The sequence below is a fragment of the Bos indicus genome, chromosome 7 (assembly GCF_029378745.1).
Source record: "Bos indicus isolate NIAB-ARS_2022 breed Sahiwal x Tharparkar chromosome 7, NIAB-ARS_B.indTharparkar_mat_pri_1.0, whole genome shotgun sequence".
In the NCBI taxonomy this organism is placed as follows: Eukaryota; Metazoa; Chordata; class Mammalia; order Artiodactyla; family Bovidae; genus Bos; species Bos indicus.
The window spans coordinates 39,085,822-39,099,960 of NC_091766.1; the positions used below are offsets into that span (position 1 = coordinate 39,085,822).

Here is a 14,139-nt window from a genome sequence, read left to right on the forward strand (position 1 = left end):
GCAAGGCCACTTGCTGGGACTTGCTGAGGAGGTCCTGGGCGTGACCTCTGGGACTCCTGCTGGAATGCACGCAGGGTGAACCCGAGCTATAGAACCACTATGAGAATCTTACAGTGTTTAGGAAGAGAGGTAGAAGGTCTCCTGAGCCTTATCCACTGCCAGGAGACGGAGGCTCAGACAGGGAAAAGGCTTGTTTTTTTTTTTTTTTTAATATCAATAATTATTTTATTTTTTAGCTTTACAATATTGTATTGGTTTTGCCATATATCAACATGAATCCGCCACAGGTATACACGTAAAAATATGGAACGCTTCACGAATTTGCATGTCATCCTTGCGCAGGGGCCATGCTAATCTTCTCTGTTTCGTTCCAGTTTTTAGTATATGTGCTGCCGAAGCGAGCACCGGCTTGTTCTTAAACACATAGCAAGAGTGAAGCCAAGACTGGACTCCCAACTCCAGGGAGTGAGAGGAGAACGCCCCTAAGGGACTGGAAAGCAGCATACAGAGAGAGAGCCCCTCCTGGAACTTTCTGCCCTGGTGAACACTAGAACCAGGGCGGGAGGCTGCAGCCTGAGCTTGGTGGCCTGAGCAGGCTGGAGAAAGGGGAGACTCCTGCTGTCCTTCTTGTCACCTCTTCATGAGTCTCAGCCCTCTGCTTCACCCCCTCATTTCTGATTTCTTCATCTCTTCTCCCAGACTTAAGGCTTTTTTTTTTTTTTTTTTGGCTGAACTGTGCAGCTTGTGGGATCTTAGTTCCCCAACCAGAGATTGAACTTGGGTCCTGGCAGTGGAAGCTCTGAGTCCTAATCACTGGACTGCCAAGGAATTCCCACTTAAGGCGTTTATTAAAGAATATTTGGAGTTTCTTTATTGTGGTAACATATACACATAACAAAATTTACCATTTTAACATTTAAAAAATATTTTATTTTTGGCTGTGTCGGGTCTTAGTTGCAGCACGCAGGCTCTCTAGTTGAGGCGTGAGGGCTTAGTTGCCCTGTGGCATGCAGGATCTTAGCTCTCCCACCAGGGATCTAACCCACATCTCTTGTGGTGGAAGGTGGATTCTAACCATTGGGCCACCAGGAAGTCCCCATTTTAACATTTTTAAGTGTACAAGTTCAAGGGCGTTAACGGCATACACTCAGGTGTGTCCAATACCACCATCCATCTCCAGAACTTTTTCATCTTCACACACAGAATGAAGTTTCTTACTTTTAAATGTAAAGCTGAATAAAACTTTAGGTATGATTCTTGAAAAAAAATTCCTCACAAATTAACCAAGAAAGTTTGCTTCTGGCCTGTAGTTTTTTTCTGAGGGCCAAGCCCCCCTCCCTGCATGTGAAATGTGGTCACTGATTTTCTCAATGGATCTGATCCTCTTCCTTGGTAGAGAGACCCATAGCTGTCTGTACATCGTGCAATTCCAGCTTTGTATATGTAATGGGTATGCTTGTGGATTTCCCAGGTGGTGCTAGTGGTAAAGAACCCACCTGCTGATACAGGAGACATAAAAGAAGTGGGTTCGATCCCTGGGTCGGGAAGATTTCCCTGGAAGAGGGCATGACAACCTACTCCAGTGTTCTTCCCTGGAGAGTCCCATGGACAGAGGAGCCTGGTGGGCTACAGTCCATGGGGTCGCAGAGACACGACTGAAGCAACTTAGCAGGTAGGCAGGTGTGTCCTAGTGTGTATGTGTTTGTGTGGCAGAGGGAGTCTGAGAGTCCTGTGAGGGGCCTATCTTTGGCCCTGTCTTGAGCCCAAACATAAGCCTGTCTTGTGACTCAGGACAGCTCAGAGAAGTCAGGTTACCTCAGGAACTTTTCCAGCTTTGAGGTAGAGGGTGAGAAGGCCACAGTCAGGCCCAGCTCACATCTCACCCACTCCTGGGATGTCCAGAGTCAGGAGGGTGGAAGTCAGACCAGGATTGGCCATTTTCTGGGCTGAAAGTATCTACAAGAGGGGCAGGACAACACCAGGAAGCCTCCCCTCTTCCTGCTCAGAAAAGCCCACTCTTTTCTTCCTCTGGCTCCATGCTAAGCACTCCTGTGTCCATTCTCTCATGTCCGACCTTTGAGGTGGCATTGGAGGTCAGTGGGGCAGGGGAAGAGAGGAAGTAGCTGAGTCAAGATTTGAAGCTAGGGCATGTTGTTTCTCAACGCAGGCAGCATTGGCATTCTCACTGAGATGGTTCATCACTGGGCAGGACTGTCCCATGCATATCAGATGTTTGATGTGCCTGGCCCTATCCACTAATGCCAGGAGTGTCCCCTAATCATTGTGGTAACCAAAAGCAAACCATGCATTTCCAGTAGTATTCTAGGGATCAGGAGGACGGAGACCGGAGTAAGCCCACTCCTCTCTGGCCTCAGCTTCATCTGCAAAAGGGGGAAGTCATCTTTGTGACTAGTTTACATGCTATGGCACACAGTGGGGCTCCAAAAATGTGTTCTTTCGCTTCTGGAAGGGGTAGTTTGAGGCACAGCTGCCCTTCTTGGCAGGGGAACACGAGGTCCCCAGGCTTGAAGGCTCAGTTTTGAGGCAGGGTGCTCCCCGTGTCTCTGCTGGGACCGCAGCAAGTCAATCACTCTTGCATAGTCTGTTGCCCCTACCCCAAGCTCTTGAGGACTCTGCAGACTCTCAATTTTGAAGTTTGCAAAACCTGAGAATATACAGCACAAGGCCAGAAGAGGGCAGCAATGGACCATGAATGGCCCTGTCCCGGCCAAAGGAGCAGGAAAGACCCCTTCCTCTCCCCCACCCCAACCCCCACACCCAGGTATCTCGGGAAGGAGGAACATGTGGCTTCTACCCTCATGAGGTTCTGCCCATCCAGCATCACAGTGCTCCCCATAGACTCCATGCTCTGCCAAATAATTTTGGAAAGACAAACTGGAGGACATCCAAGAACCTCAGTTTGATGCCCCAAGCCTGCTACCATGTCCTGACTGTGCATCCCTGGGCAGGGGACTAACTCCTTGGAACCCCACTTTCCCCACATGTAAGGCAGAAATAATGATACCAACCACATACGCCCTTTACAGGTTGGTGAGGGGATCCAGTGAGTTACCTGGGTGGTGTGCTGTGCTGTGTTTAATCTCTTAGTCGTGTCCAACTCTTTGCGACCCATGGACTGTAGCCAGCCAGGCTTCTCTGTCCATGGGGATTCTCCAGGAAAGAATACTGGAGTGGGTTGCCATGTTCTCCTCCAGGGGATCTTCCCAATCCAGGGATCAAACCCAGGTCTCCTGCATTGCAGGCGGATTTTTTTACCGTCTGAGTCACCAGGGAAGCCCAAGAATACTGGAGTGATGACTGACGGGACGTGTGCAGTGATGCTGGAGCTCCAAAGGACGCCTGGATGTCCAGTGGTCTCCGCCAGTTATCACAGACCCCCTGTGTTTTCCTTCATTTTCATGTTACTGACTTCCCTAGTGGCCCACACGACTGGCTGAGCAGCATGGCCTGCCATTTATTCCCAGCAACGGAGGGGAAAAGGGGCAGAGATTCGACCTGCTCCTTCTCCTGAGCCAGCATGTGGCTGGACCTGTTTTGTTAGTTAGAAGGCCACATGGTGGGGCCTGGGGGTACTGCTCATACTATGGCCTCCTTAGGCCTCAGTTCTTGGACGGAGAAGGCTGGGATACCATCACGGCAGGCCCCGTCATGTGCCTGGTTTTGCCACCTGAGAAATGGGCACACTTGCTGGTCCCCTCTCTCAGGATTAAGGATCAACTGGGATGTAGAATTTTCTAAGATGGCTGAAACAAGATCTCCTATCCCACATTTAAAATATGCTGCTGCTGCTGCTAAGTCGCTTCAGTCGTGTCCGACTCAGTGCGACCACATAGATGGCAGCCCACCAGGCTACCCCGTCCCTGGGATTCTCCAGGCAAGGATACCGGAGTGGGTTGCCATTTCCTTCTCCAATGCAGGAAAGTGAAAAGTGAAAGTGAAGTCATGGACAATTTTCCCTTGAGTTAGGGTGAACCTCTAATTCTGGTAGGAAGTAATACCATATGAGTTCTGAGGCTTGGTTGTAAAAGGTGACACAGATTCCATCTGGCCCACCTGGGACATTCACCCTGGGAATCCAACAGCCTTATGGTGAGGAAGCCCAGACCACACAGAGAGGTGTGCTGGCCATCAGAGGCCAGGCAACATCAACTGCTGGATGTGGGAAAGCTTGAGTGACAGCCACTGAACTGAGCCCATTACTCCCAGAACTATAAGACAGAAATAGAAAGGATCTTTTTTTTTTTTTTTTTTTTCTGGTTTGTTTGTTTGTTTTTGGCCATGCCACGTGACTTACAGGATCTTAGATCCCCAACCAGGAATTGAACCCAAGCCCCAGCAGTGAAAGTGCCAAGTCCTCACCACTGGACCACCAGGTAATTCCCAAGGATCATTGTCTTAAGGCAACAGATTTTGGGGTGATTTGTTATGCAGTAGTCATGGCTCATCAGATCAGAGAACACACAGGGGCTCAGTGGCATGGGTGACTGGACAGAGGGCTCAGCTGGTATGTTAGCTGGGCTAGGCCTTGAGTCTGTGTTTCCCTGACTCCAAACCTCATCTTTGCCTTGAGCCTGAAATACTTATTCTGGTTTCTGGAGGTGGCTCTGGCCCAGGGAGAGTTCTCTTATCCTTCCCCACACAGCAATGACCAAGCTGAAACCTCACCTAGGGATGGGCCTAGGGCCAGTCTGCAAGTACAGACAAACCCAGACCCGCATTTGTGATTTATTACACACAACAATATCCATCTACACAGAGAGGGGAGGCAAGTAGTTGGTCTGGAGCTGGTGGCTGGGGCCCCTTGTCAGAAGCGGGGAACCTCTTCTCAGAGCATCATTGGCTGAGGGCACAGGCCACCTACTCAGACAGGCATGGAAGCAGCCCCGAGGCTCTTTTCATTTGCATAGCTCCCTCAGAGGACTCATTTTTGGGAGGCTGGCCAGAGTTCCCCTGGGTGGGGAGACTTGGGGCCATCGAGGCCCAAACTCTGAGCTGGCGGTCCATCTCCTCAGGCTGGCAGTCCCATCACGTCCCTCATGTGGTGGGGGTGTGGTGAAAAGCAGGAAACAGACATTCCAGCCTGGGACCTCCACGCTCGAGGCTCACAGGGCTCCCTGCTGCTGGGTCCACGTGGTAGTGATCACAGAGCCTGGCCTTCACTCCTGGCCAGAGGACACTGGTTTTCACAGCAGGCAGGCTGGTTCCTGAGGCCTACAGCACTCGATGGGATCTCTGCCTGCTTAGCTTGCTTCCCACAGCTCCAGCTATGAGTGCTGGGTGGAAGTCCCATCCTGCCCTGGTGAACCCAGGGCCCAAGGGGACCCAGAGCGGTGGGTAGCTGGCTGTGGCTGAGTGCAGAGGCCAGAGAGGCCAAGATCAGTTGTGTTTGCTATTCATGCCACAAGCCTTCGTGGATGGCATGGCCCGGAGCTCCAGAGCTTCAGAGGGCAGGCTCTTGCAGGGCAGTGGAGCAGCCGGAGTTTCTGCTCTCAGGTGACCGAAAGCCCAACCTGGCCTCTCTGCAGCCTCTCCTGAGCCAGGCAAGTTACTTTCATCTCCTTCCTGGAAAGCCAAGCCCCGAGGGAGCCCTGCAGGTACACAGTGCCCCCAGGGGGCCTGTCCGCTTTCCTGCCAGCTTCACACACTGATTGTCCTGGGGCTGGGCTGGGCACACTCTCTGATGTTAAAAGGCCACAAGTATTGGTGTTGCATCCCGTGAAAATAGATCAATATATTACTGTTTTGTTTTCACAAAAATTAAAAATGTCCACATGGATCTATACAGGTTGTGAACTGCGTGCTCAGGATCACTAGAAAAGGAGGGAAAGACTGAAGGTGAGGAGGGAACTGGGGGGGCCCAGAAGCCCTGTTTCTGATCTGGGTATCCCTGTCCTGCCTATTTCCTCGGGCAGAGGTATGGCCCCCCAATCCTCTCATCCTAACCTCCTGAATTCCACCCTCTCTTGGGGTGGGGGAGGGACAGTATGAACAAAGTCTCACGGGCTGATAGCTTTGCCCTGGCTGGGCCAGGGCTTGAGTGAGCCCTGTATGACCAAGAGGGTGGTTTGCTCACAACCAGGATCACAGCCCTGGGTCTTGGGCCACACGATGGGAGAGTCAAATCTAGGGTTACTTGGGGAGACCTGGCTGTTCCATCACGATGTAGGGAGCGGCAGGCACTCAGCCCCAGGGTTCCCTTGGCTCTCCCACTCCTCCTAGCCTGCCTTGGAGACTCTTCCCTGAAAGTTACCTTATGCCAGCAGCCAGGCACAGGCAGTCCATCGGGGCCCTGGAAAGGAAGAAGGTTTCAGTGACAAGGAGGCAGGGCTGGTCAGCAGCTCCCTGTGCTCCACACACTCCTGCCCCAGGAGGAGCTAGCTGCAGCCCAGGGAGCTGCCACCTGAGGCCAGGGCCTGAATGCCTGCCCTGTCCACCCGGGTAGTCAGGTCATGGAACACGACAGCCGCCCTCGGTGCTTGTTCTAAGCATGCCCCCATGGGCTTTGCTGGGACACGAGTAGCTGTGGGCGGAACCAGGACACCACGGAGTATAGGGCATTGTGCTAGACATCCCCAGGCCAGGAGCAGGCCTGGCCCTGGTCCCACCGAGCACCTGTGTGTCTTTCTGTCTGGCAGCTGTGGTGAAGGTTCTGGTAGCTCACCCTGTGGTCTTGAGAGCTTTCAGACACATGTCCAAGAATATCTGAAGGACAGTCCAGGAAATGGGATTCCCTTTTGGCCTGTCCTGGTCCCTGTGTTTGGATCTGAGTAGCAGACAGGATGGGCTGAGGTCAGTGTGGACACTGGGCCAGGGTGGGGAGGTGTGTGTGTGTGATGGGGTTGGAGTGGGGATAGTCTGGAGCCATCAGACACAAGCAGGGAGGTGGGTTTCCTCAGGCGGCCTGGTGGTGGGGAGCTGGTGATGGACCAAGGCTGACCCGCCAGTCAGCCTAGCGTCCCTGGTGGATGCGATAGTGGATGACACTTCACTCTGTTCTGAAGCACACAGCAAGACCATGGACACGGGGGAGCGTGCCCCCCACCCCCAGCACTCTCATGCACCCCTGGGGGCTGAGGCTGGGGCCCAAGGGGAAGTGGGGAGGAGGGACAGAATGGAAGGGAAGGCAGGGCAGGGCAGCGGGCACAGGCAGCACAGAACGCCCAGCACAGCAGAGCACACAGCACACAGCAGGCCAGGCTGCATACCGCAGGGCAGGGTCCACCGCCCCTGGCCAGGCCCCTGGACCCTGGCGCCCCTCGCCTGCCTCTGCATCTAAGATTCTCCTGTTTCAGAGACAAAGGCTTGATGACTTGGAGGGAAGTCTTGAGCAGGGCCTGGGGCTTGGGGCCGGGCCACCCTGTCCCCCTGCTGTCCCTGGTCCTTTTAGTGCATGCTTGCCTCCCCGCTGCTCTTCCTGTTTTTTCCCATTGCCTCCTCCAAGCCATCTGGAGGTAGGGATTAGAACCCCTGTTGCATGGATAAGGAGACTAAGGAGCAGAGGGCTAAGTGACCCATTTGACGTCAGAAGATTGGACTTTGGGGTCCCTGGCCCTGCCCCTCTGGAAGGGGATACACAACATGGTTTCTCCCCCACCACAGCCCTGGCAGAGATGGGGGGATGTGAGTAACTGGTGAGTTTCAATATGGAAACTCAGTTATTTTTCCTGTCTTTTCTGAGTTCCACTGGAAGAGTTTGACATGTAAACCTTCCCTGCCTTCTAGAAGGAGAGGACTGAACTTTGGTTATTTCAGGTATCAGGTCTGTCTGGTGGGCCACAAGAAGCTGTGGTAAAAAAGCAGGAAAGGAGAAAGGCTGTGAGGGGAAAGGGCTTTGGGACACGCGGAGGAGATGCAAGGGGTGAATGTGCAGCTATGCAGACCAGCAAAAGCCTCCTCTGGGACAGGACAGACCCTCAGAGAGGTAAGGGTGGTTCCGTCTCCTTTTAGGTCCAAAGAAGCTGAGTAGAGGAACAAACAGACTCCGTCCCTGACCGGGCTTCCATCTTCTAGACGGAGTGGGTCCCTGGGCCTTGCCCATGGAGGGGTTATGACCAGAGTGAGAGGAGCCTTGGTGATGGTAGAGATTAGAGGGTAACCCCAGCAGTGTGGACACCCCAGGGCAGGGCACCTGGGGCCTCTGGGACTTGCAACTGAGCTCTGAGGGCTGCAAAGACTTGGGTTTGGGCTCCCTTGTCTCACCAACACATACCACAGGACACGGCTGGTCCAGGCCTGGGGGTCCCGGCTCGCCCTTCTGGCCTTTCATTCCTTTCCGACCCGGGACACCGCGATCCCCCTGGGCAAGAAGGAAGATGGGGTGTGATGGTGGCTGCCAGGCCCAGGGCGCCTCCAATGTCCCTCACAGAGATGGGCCTGGGGCCGGCAGCCCCCTGCCCTGCTGCCCACAGACCACCCTCTGCAGCCTTCCTCCCCACACCCACCCCGCCTTCTCTCTGCTTTCTTCCTGACCCCCATGTCCTTTCCTCTCCACCTGCTCCCTCCTTCTCTTTGCTTGCCTCCCTCCTTCTCTCCTCCTACCCTTCACGTTCTCTCCACCTTCCCCACCTTCTCTCCACGCTCGCTCCGGTCTCCTTTTTCTCCTCGAGGTCCAGGGAAACCCTGTCAAAAAGATTAAAGGTTAAACCTGACAATGAAGTTTGAGGTGTGCTCTGGTTATCTCTTCATCTCTCTACCTCTCCCACCCACCTCTGCCCCTTCCCTCCGCACATATCCATGTTATAAGCTGGACCATCCCTGGCTTCTAGGGGACACAGATGCTGGGTATGAGGATGATGCAGAGAAAAGCCTGCATTCAGGACACTGGCACGGCTTCCTCCAAAGTAGAACACCACTGCTGTTTCTGGGTGGAAGCCCTCAGGCAGAACTGCTAGCAAAGAGCTTTGTCTCATGTCAAGTCAGGTGCAGCAGACACTGGCCCAGGCTCGGCTGGGGGCTGAGACATAGCAAACCCATGGAAGTTATATCACCGTCTTCAGCAGACCAAGAAATGATGCTCTCTGTTCTCTGCGCTTGGCTGAAACTCTTATGTACCCACCTACCCATCCATCCATTTGTTCATCTGTCCATCTTCCCAGTCAACATTTGTAAGCATCCACTAGGAATTGGGCTTTGGGCTGAATGCTGAGGGCAGAAAACCAGATTTGCTGAATTCCCTCTTAGGTGGCACTAGTGGTAAAGAACCCGTCTGCTAACACAGGAGACATAAGAGACATGGGTTCGATCCCTGGGTTGGGAAGATCCCCTGGAGAAGGGCATGGCAACCTATTCCAGTATGCTTGCCTAGAGAAGCCCATGGACAGAGGAGCCTGGTGGGCTGTAGTCCCTGGGGTTGCAAATAGTCAGACACGACTGAAGTGACTTAGTATGCACACTCTTATATTTATTATGCTGTTTATTCTCTGTATCTTCTGATGTATTGATATCATCAAAATCTTGCTGGCTGGGGAGAGGCTGCCTCTCCTAGAGGTAGCCAACCCTTAGATATAGCAAAGAGCTAGGTAGGGAGCATGCCTTTCATATGTAAACCAACCAATCCTGGAACAACCTCCTCTATCTAACTCACACACCAAGTCAATATTTTCCCTGCCCCAAATCATCCCAGGGCCAGGTAGCAGGCAACTAGAGACCATGCTTAGAGCCCAAAGCCTGCCAGGATTCTTCAAACTAGCCAATCCTAGACTGTTGACTCTGCTCTGCCTCACTTTCCCCAGAGAAATGCCAGTAAAATCCCTGCCCTAGGTTTCTCCCCCACTCCTTTCTGCCTGCCAACCAAACCTACTGCGTCTCCATGTGGTTCCATGTGGGGCACGCCCTTTCCTTGAGAACTGTAAGTAATAAGTTCTTCTTTCAAAGGCCTGTGTCATCACTAAGTCGCTTCCATAAGTTAGAACCCCACAGGTACAAAGGTACAGAGTCTAACGTGACAGGCAGTGGGGTGCAGAAGATAATGATCAATACTCATAGTGATAGAGATCTGAACCAGACACCATAGCGTGCCAGGAAGAGGGGCTCTTCTGTCCAGGTGTGAGGTCAGGAAAGGCTTCCAAGCAGACTCCCCATTTCAGCTGGGCCCATTGGAGTGGGTTGACTTTTTACTTTGGCCTCACCATATGGCATGTGAGATCTTAGTTCCCTGACCAGGGATCAGGATCAAACCCCTGCCCCCTGATTGAAGTCTTAACCACTGGACCACAGTGGCCACAGTATTGGGGGCATAGAGTCCCTTCTGCTCCACCACCACTACCTCTCTGGGTCCACAGCCTGAGCTGGATTCAGTAGTGTCTTCTTCTCCTGGAACATCAGTGGAACCCTCCAGTCAGAAACTCAGCCTAGAATTCTTCCTCTTCCTGTGTGTAGGGTGACACTTTCTCCCTGAAGTTTAGGGTAGGCACCAGAGTCGTTGCAGCCTACCTGCATCTGGTCACCATTTCCCTTGCAATAGCTATCTGATTTTCCTGGGAGCCACTCTCCCTTTTCACAATTCACCAACTCCACCCCCAGATCCAGGATGGAGCATTATGAGCAGGTCTGGCCAGTTAGGGAACTGCATTCTTATGGCCGAGTGACATTTCAGCATTGGCCCAGCTGGGGCCGATGAGAGTTGATGAGACTTTTTCTCAAAGAGTAACGAGTGAGGCAAATGCCTTTCTCCAGGATTTGGACTTAGAGGGATGCAAGTTTGGAGTTCTTGGCTCCATCTCATCACCATGTGGAAATTGGAATGATTCAAGAGGAAGAAGAGACAAGAGAGGGTGAGAGGTTGGGTTGTGTTGACATACTTGAGCCCCGGATCTATGTGTCACACATATGGAGTTTTCAGTTATGAGTCAGTTTAAACCAGTTTAACTTGTGTTTCCCATCTCTTGCAACCAAAAGATACCTGATCCAATCAACATTGGATTAATAATTCTCTTCTCCTTCCTGCAGTACTGCCATAGCTGAAGCCTTATCATCTCTCACCAGGATATTGCAACATGCTCCTCATTGGTCTTCCTACCTCCCTACTCCAATGGATCCACTCACCATCCTCGATCATCCTCCATCCGTCATCTGTCAAGCTATCATCCATCCATCCACCATCCATCTTTTGCTTGTATCCATCACTCATTTACATACCATCCACCCATCCTTCCTCTACCCATCCCTCCACCCACCCATCCTTTGTACCGTATCCATCATCCACCATCCACTCAACCACCCATCTATCTATCAAGAAAGCACCTACTCTGGGCTGTGTGTTGGGTTTGCACTGTGGACAGGGGTGGAACCAGCCAGTTGTAGTCTAGCCATGGGGAATGGGGACACATCCAAGCCATCCAGAGGGCAGCATGAGGGCAAAAGTTACAAACGGGAGAGACCCAGCCACAGTGGATGGTGAGCTACTTACATCTAGTCCTGGCTCCCCGGGTCTGCCCTGAGAAGAGACAAAGAGGAGATGTGAGGAGGCTGAGAAGGAGGTGTTGGGAACACAATTCACAGCCCTGTGAATTGTCCACAGAACCTGGACTCTGGCCCTAGGGACCAGTGAAGCGCAGGGGTTGAGCCCCCAGGACTGAGTGATACCATAGTTGGGGGACATTAAAGGAAGGTGGTTACCTTCTCTCCTTTGGTTCCTGGCAGCCCAATAAGGCCTGGTGGGCCAGCTGGCCCCTGGGTGGAAAAGGAATGTGTCAAGAGTCATGACAATTACAGAAATTAGCCCCTCTGAGGATGAACAAGGCTCATGACACTCACAGGCAGGCCGGTGGGTCCTCTCTCACCCGACGAGCCCTTCTCTCCCTTTGCTCCATCCAAGCCCTGGAAGCAAAGGGGAGATACCAGTTAAGGGGGCCAGACACATGGCAGAATAGGAAAGCCTGGGGCCTGACCGGGGACCGAGGTGTGCGGGGCAGAGGGACAGACTCCAGGCTCTGACAACCTAGCCCTGGCTTCCTTCTTGTGCAAATATCAGAATGTGGGTGTGCATGTTTTATCCTTTCTTACACATGGGCTTTTTCACTAATCCTGGAAGGTGGGTTATAGTCACACCCATTTCACAGAAGAGGAAACAGAGGTACAGAGAAGGGCAGGGACAGGCCCACTTGCACAGCCAGGAAGTGGCAGGGCTGAGCAGCCACTGGGTTTCTGAGTCCCCGTCTTGGACCTCATCTCTGACAGCAGCTGCTTATTCTAAACATCATCTGGGGAGGCCTCGGAATAAAACAGAACCAGAAGCTGCACATCTGCTCAAGCTACATATTCGGCCCCACTCAGCTCTAGGATTCCATGACTCTGAGGCCCCGCTTGGCCTCTGAGCTGGGGATGCGGAGATGTGGTCTCCCCCAGGGTAAACGAGGGAGATGCAGTGAGGCCAGCTGGCCTCCCTGGGCGAGGGGACACGGGCAGACCACACTCACAGTTTTAATTGGAGAGCAGAGAACATGACGTTACGTAATATACACCAAAGCCAGGACTTTGTGTCCAGGCTGTGGGCAGTTGAGAGACAGATGTGTGCTTGAGGGGAGAAGAGGGGAGGGGGCAAGGAACGGAGAGGCTGAGTGTGGGTCGGGGAGTACCAGCTCTGAGGACGCTGGCAGGGGCTTGGGAATGGCCAGGCCATGGGAAGATGCAGGGCTGGTCCGGGGCCGACTGTGGGGCTCTCACTTTGCCTGCTGGCAAGAATTTGCGGAACCAACCAGGCTGTGAACCTGCAGCAAGTAGGGGCCGGGGTTCCCATCCATGCTTCAGAACTCACCTTGGGACCCTGCATCCCCTGAAGGCCCTGGAGGAGGAGGAGAAAGCCCCAGATTAGAAAGGCCATGAGGCTAGGTCTAGACCTCCTGGCCAGGCCCTCTTGCAGCAGCCACAAAGGCTTCCAGGCCACTCATTGGCCCTGTGGCTTCCCAAGCCCAGACTTGGGCTCTGCGTGGCTTGCCTGATGTGTCTCCTCCCCGCTGAGGTACCTTGTTGTCCTCTGGGCCTAAGCCCATCACCCTCTCCACATCCCAGCTGCTTCAAGCCAAACTTTCTTACCATGGGGCCTGGGGGACCAGGAGGGCCTGGGGGCCCTGGCTCTGCTATGATCTGGGCCTAGGAAGGGTCAGAGGTGGATTAGTTGCCCATTGCCCCACCACCCCTCACTTACCCACACTTGAGCTCATCGGACATTGAAGGAGCACTCCCTGGGTGCTGGGCACTGCGCTCCACACTGCCCCCAAGAGGCACTGCCGGGTGGGAGGCCCAGTGCTGGCCTTTGGGTTCAAAGATGGCCTGAGGCTCGCCGCCCCCCCCCCCCCCCCCCCCCCCCCCCCCCCCGCCCACTGCCCTGAGCTTGGTCAGGCCAGGTGGCCCTGTGTCCCAAGGCTCAGGGCCCCAGCCAGCCCCCAGCAGAGACCGTCAGCAGTGCCCTTACCAGGCTCTCCTGTAGCTTGTCAGATGCAGACTCTCCCTTCTCTCCCTTGGGGCCGTTGGCACCCTGCGGGACAGGATGGCCCTGAGCCCTTTCTGTCTATCACCAAAATTGCCACCCACGGGGCTCAGCACCTCCCCTTCCTTCCTCCGTCAAGCAGTGCATCTTCAGTAGCTTTCCCTAAATCAGTGGGTATTCAGAGAGCATCTTAACAGCAGTATAAGTTGTTTCCTGTGGGGCAGCCAGGGGCTCTAGGAGCAAAGACCTGGGGTTCAAATCCTGGCACCAGCTCTCTAGCCAAGTGAGCCTCATGGATGGACAATGGATGTGGTGGCAGCTCTTCGCGTCTGGCCACTCATGACAAAAGCAATGATTAAAATGGCGATGACAGTGGGTCCCTATTCTCAGCCCTGCCCATGTGTCCCTTTGTGGGAGGGGAGGTTATCACTCCCATTTTAGAGCGGAGGAAACTGAGGCCCAGGGAGGTTAGGTCACTTGTGCTGGGTTCCAGAGTCAGTGAGATGGAGCAGCATGCAGACTTGGGCTGTCAGAACTCCCCGTCTAGTCATCTGCCATTAGGCGGGGCCTCCTTATTTCACCTTAAGGAGGCCTCTCGATGTAAGTGGTAGGTCTGTCTGCAGGGGAGGAAGTGTGGGCTCAGAGTCAGGGCATCCCAGTGCTTCCCTTCAAAGGCCCAGTGGGCTGGGGCT

At 53.6% G+C, this 14,139-nt stretch overlaps 1 protein-coding gene and 1 non-coding gene across 2 annotated transcripts in view; both read right to left on the reverse strand.

The window, feature by feature from the left end:
* Nucleotides 1–297: 297 nt before the first annotated feature.
* LOC139184333 (U6 spliceosomal RNA) lies at nt 298–405 on the reverse strand. Its single transcript, XR_011567910.1, has one exon. It is a non-coding gene; the product is annotated as a U6 spliceosomal RNA (small nuclear RNA).
* Nucleotides 406–694: 289 nt separating this feature from the next.
* The window catches only part of COL23A1 (collagen type XXIII alpha 1 chain), a 406,940-nt gene continuing 393,495 nt past the window's right edge, over nt 695–14,139 (reverse strand). The window contains exons 18-27 of the mRNA XM_019964762.2: nt 13,433–13,495; nt 13,054–13,110; nt 12,776–12,802; nt 11,776–11,838; nt 11,638–11,691; nt 11,429–11,455; nt 8,587–8,640; nt 8,231–8,317; nt 6,272–6,310; nt 695–5,831 (exon numbers count right to left, since the gene is read on the reverse strand). Of these exons, the coding sequence (XP_019820321.1) occupies nt 5,829–5,831; nt 6,272–6,310; nt 8,231–8,317; nt 8,587–8,640; nt 11,429–11,455; nt 11,638–11,691; nt 11,776–11,838; nt 12,776–12,802; nt 13,054–13,110; nt 13,433–13,495 (474 nt within the window). The 3' untranslated portion in view covers nt 695–5,828. The remainder of the gene's footprint in view (nt 5,832–6,271; nt 6,311–8,230; nt 8,318–8,586; nt 8,641–11,428; nt 11,456–11,637; nt 11,692–11,775; nt 11,839–12,775; nt 12,803–13,053; nt 13,111–13,432; nt 13,496–14,139) is intronic.